Below are 4,747 nucleotides of genomic sequence, written 5' to 3' on the forward strand. Positions count from 1 at the left end.
TCTTTCCCCCCCCCCCCGGCCCCGCCCCCCGGCCAGGCTTTTGTGTTCACTCAGTGGTGCGTTCACCCTAATTATCTGTCATGTTTCATTTTACTCCGTCAGTGGAAGGTGTCTCTTCAAAAAGATGATGGAGGGGCACCTGGGGGACTCAGTCGATTAAGCGTCTGACTTCGGCTTGGGTCATGATCTCACGATTTGTGAGTTCAAGCCCCGCATCTGGCTCTGTGCTGACAGCTCAGAGCCTGGAGCCTGTTTCGGATTCTGTGTCTCCCTCTCTCTCTGCCCTTCCTCTGCTCAGATTCTGTCTCTGTCTCTCTCTGTGGAATAAAAAAACGTTTTTAAAAAATGGTGGAAAATTCTTAAATGGAAAGAAAGGAACGTAACGGTGGTCTCCCGTCACACGCAGCTACGGGAGTAGAAGGCTGCAGGCAGCGGCGGTTAAAAATTGAACGAGGCTGATTCCAGCAGGGGGAGACAAGTTCACACCGACTGTCCTGACAGAGAAAAACAAGGAATTATTTACACCGTCCACCCGTGTGCGTGCGTATGTAGGAATAAGTGGGGAGGCGGACAGAGAGGAGGGGGGCGCCTTTGAAAGCCTAACTGTTGCTTTTGCACGTCCCCGCCTCGCAAGGTCCGGAGCGTAGTTCTTTTAGAAAAGGGTCAGGAGCAGTCAGAGCCCCCGATCTTTCTGAAATGGTCTCACTGTGCGGGCTTCATCATGCGGTGCTTCGAAAAAGGAAAGCGCCACTTGTCCAGAAAGCTCTATTGGAGAGCTGCGTCTTGAACCTCCGCTTGGCCAGGCCAGGTTCTCGAAGCCCCTGGTCCTTACGTGACCAGCATTGACGCCCCCATTCCAGTAGGCGTTGGCTTCCCAGCCGTTGACATCAGCATGTCACCGAGGTCAGAGCACACGCCACACACAAACGGCGTGGTCCGCCGAGCACGTTAAGAAGCAGAGAGGACCCCCAAGAACCGAATAGCCGCTGGAGCGGCAGCAGGGATGGCTTCTTGTCCCCCGTGCACCTTGACGTGGAGGCTGCCGGCGAGGTCTGATTGACATGAGAGCAGCTCACCGTTTCTCAAGAGCAGTAAATCGCGTCTGAGCTTCAGGCTGAGTGATGGTGGCGGCCGCGCATCCCCGGTGGTCATCTCCGCTTGTGAACACGATGCGCCGCAGCAGGATTCGCGCAGTGGAGGTGGACCTGTCCTCTGCATGCGGTTCTTCCCCGCGAGCGGGGGCAGGGACGGCGCGGCCACGGGGAGGCTGCAGGCAGGACCCTTGGGCGCTTTGTCTCCCGCGGGGGCAGGTGCGACATAGAAGCTTCCACCTTGAAAATAAGCTTGAGGGGCGCCTGGGTGGCTTAGTTGGTTAAGCGTCCGACTTTCGCTTAGGTCATGATCTCGCGGTTCGTGGGTTCGAGCCCCGCATCGGGCTCTGTGCTGACTGCCAGCTCAGAGCCTGGAGCCTGTTTCAGTCTGTGTCTCCCTCTCTCTCTGACCCTCCCCTGCTCATGCTCTCTCTCTCTCTCTCTCTCCTAGAAATAAATAAAATTTAAAAAAAAAAGAAAAGCTTGAAAAAGCTTTCCCCCTGGGCGAGTCGCGTTTTCCAGGCGTCCACTCCCCGTCTGCCATGCAGTTTCTCTCTCTCTCGGAGGGTGGGCTCCTTCCTCTCTCGCTGGCTTTGGCCACCAGGCTCTCGCGCAGACAGGCCAGACCATTCACCACCCACTGGCTTCCGGTCGCGGTGGTTAGAGGACAGCAGGCTCTTTAGGTCAGAAAGAGGTTTACCTGACGCGGGCCACACGTGGTTACACAGCAAGGCGACTGTGGCGTGCGGGGCCAGGCGCACGGCCCTCGAGTTGAGCACCCCACCCCCTACCCCCCCAGCACAGAGCACGCGAGGAGATGTGGAAATAGCATCACGTTGGCTCTGGGTGTTTGCTATCACCCTTTGTCTCCACATGGCGTTTAGATATGGCAGACTTGCTAGAATATGACCTCTCTGACGACACTCGTGAATCCGTGGTTGGGGGGGCGGGGGATGCACTAGGGAGGATTATTTTAGAACCCGAGTAAATCGACCCAGTAGATGGTGGTGATTGCTTCGTTGAGGACCCCACACACACACATTCCTGCATTTTGGGAATCCTCTGTGGTACCACGTATATTGAGGTGGTGGTCTTCTTTGGTGAGATGCTATCCTTCTGTCATCAGAGTCTCTTCCAGTAAGTTGGGTGCGTTTCTGATTCTTCAGGTGATTTTTTTTTTAATGTCAAGTGTTTCAGGACTCCTTGGAAACCAGCTCTTCTTTAGGGAACTAGAACTGTCCTCTGCAGAGCAGCCCCCAGAAGCAAGTTGCCAACACACATTTATTGCCCTGGGTGAGAATTCCCAAGTTCAACACCAAAGGGGAAAATTCTTTTTTTTTTTTTTTTAATGTTTGTTTATTTTTGAGAGAGACAACATGAGAAGGGGAGGGGCAGAGAGAGAGGGAGACACAGAATCTGACTCAGGCTTCCGGCTCCAAGCTGTCAGCACAGAGCCTGATGCGAGGCTTGAACCCATGGCTGTGAGATAATGACCTGAGCTGAAGTTGGACGCCTCACCAACTGAGCCACCCAGGTGCCCCATCGAAGGGGAGAATTCTTCACGCCGCTGGGGCGATGATCCACTGCAGGGAACCTGGCCAGGGCAGTGCGCAGGTCGGAGCTGGCGGCCCCGGGTGGTGGTTGGTCAAAGTCCCGGTGCGTGTTAACCCCTCAAGCCACACTTTCCCACTTAAACACTTGCTTTGCTGAGACGACTGCATCCCTTTTACCCCCACAGGAGGACACCATGGAGGTGGAGGAGTTCTTGAAGGAAGCTGCAGTGATGAAGGAGATCAAGCACCCTAACCTCGTGCAGTTGCTCGGTGAGTGAGAGCTCTGAAGACAGGGCCCCTCCGTCACGGCCTCTGGGGGGCGCTGCGGGTACGGTTACAGATGGAGCCGAAGGTCTCGCTGTGCAGCCCGTGGTAAAAAGGAGGCCTGTGTGGGATGGTGTGTGCGTGTGACGGAAGAAGTTCTTGCGGTAGACGGACTCCCAGAAGCGGTCCAGTGCAAACTCAGATGGCCTCTGAGACCAGAATTTTTTCTTTTCTTTTCTTTAATTTTTGTTTTTTAAATGTTTTTTATTTATTTCTAGGAGAGAGAGAGAGAGACAGCGTGAGCAGGGGAGGGTCAGAGAGAGAGGGAGTCACAGACTGAAACAAGCTCCAGGCTCTGAGCCGGCAGTCAGCACAGAGCCCGACGCGGGGCTCGAACCCACGAACCGCGAGATCATGACCTAAGCGAAAGTCGGACGCTTAACCGACTAAGCCACCCAGGCGCCCCTCTTTAATTTTTTTTAAAGTTTATTTATTTTTGAGTGAGACAGAGACAGAGCATGAGTGGGGAAAGGGCAGAGAGAGAGAGAGAGATGCAGAATTGGAGGCAGGCTCCAGGCTCCGAGCTGTCAGCACAGAGCCTGATGCGGGGCTCAAACTCATGAACACGAGATCATGACCTGAGCTGAAGTCCGACACTCAACCCACTGAGCTCCCCAGGCACCCCGAGACCAGAATTTTCAAGCGTCCCTTCACTGCAATTATCCCATGAGCCGATGTCACCACTTGGGAGGAACCTGGGCTGGTTGATGTGCACCTGACCTTTGCTTCTGAACTTGGTGGCGTCCTCTTCTGTTCGAGTTCAAGGGCTCGAGAGGAAGAAAGAGTGTGGTCACATCCTTCCCACAGGAACCTGGTCACAAGCCACGAGTGCTTGAAACCGTGCTAGACTTTGGGGCAGACACAGAATGCATTTCGGGGGCCCTTTTCTTTAAAAAAAAATTTTTTTTTTTAGTGTTTGTTTATTTTTGAGAGAGGGACACAGAACACAAGCAGGGGAGGGGCAGAAAGAAAGGGAGACACAGAATCTGAAGCAGGCTCCAGGCTCTGAGCTGCCAGCACAGAGCCCGACGCGGGGCTCGAACTCGGGAGCCGCGTGATCGCGACCTGAGCCGAAATCGGACGCCAAACTGCCTGAGCCACCCAGGTGCCCCTCGGGGGCCCTTCTCCGTGGCGCTGTCCCGGCGATTGCGCAGGCGGGAGCAGAGGGGCCTGTCGAAGTCCTCAATGTCTGTCTTGTCGGCAGGGGTGTGCACCCGGGAGCCCCCGTTCTATATAATCACTGAGTTCATGACCTATGGGAACCTGTTGGATTACCTGAGGGAATGTAACCGGCAGGAGGTGAACGCTGTGGTGCTGCTGTACATGGCCACGCAGATCTCGTCAGCCATGGAGTACCTGGAGAAGAAAAACTTCATCCACAGGTAGGGGCCTGGCGACTCAGCCTCCTCGTGGGGCCCCGGGCCGCCTTCCCCCCAAAGCTCCAGCCCCCAAGCTCTGAGGGCTCAGCCCCTCACAGCAGTGCTGGTGGCCCTTTGAGCTGCAGGCCTGGGCCCCGGGCCCACCAGGCAGTGGATCCCCTGCTATAGGAAAGACTTCCCTCTGAACCATCTTGGACTAAGTGGAATATCAAGTGAGGCTCCTCAGAGGCTTCCGGGCTGAGAACCCGTGCTCCCCAGGGAGGCAGAGTGCTCGCCGTCCTCAGGAGTGACCTCCTGCGCAGGGAGGCCGCTGTCGCGCTTCCGCAGACCCATGGGTACAAGCAGCACGTGGCTTTTGTTGTCGAGTGGCCTGTTCTCTCCACCCCCCCCCCCCCCCCCC

At 55.8% G+C, this 4,747-nt stretch overlaps 1 protein-coding gene across 1 annotated transcript in view; it reads left to right on the plus strand.

The window, feature by feature from the left end:
• The window catches only part of ABL1 (ABL proto-oncogene 1, non-receptor tyrosine kinase), a 136,108-nt gene that overhangs the window by 118,600 nt on the left and 12,761 nt on the right, over window positions 1–4,747 (plus strand). Inside the window, 2 exon segments of the mRNA XM_077768398.1 lie at window positions 2,830–2,914; window positions 4,173–4,350. Coding sequence (XP_077624524.1) covers window positions 2,830–2,914; window positions 4,173–4,350 — 263 coding nt within the window.

This window comes from Crocuta crocuta, unplaced genomic scaffold, assembly GCF_008692635.1.
Source record: "Crocuta crocuta isolate KB4526 unplaced genomic scaffold, BGI_CrCroc_1.0 scaffold35, whole genome shotgun sequence".
Taxonomy (NCBI): domain Eukaryota; kingdom Metazoa; phylum Chordata; class Mammalia; order Carnivora; family Hyaenidae; genus Crocuta; species Crocuta crocuta.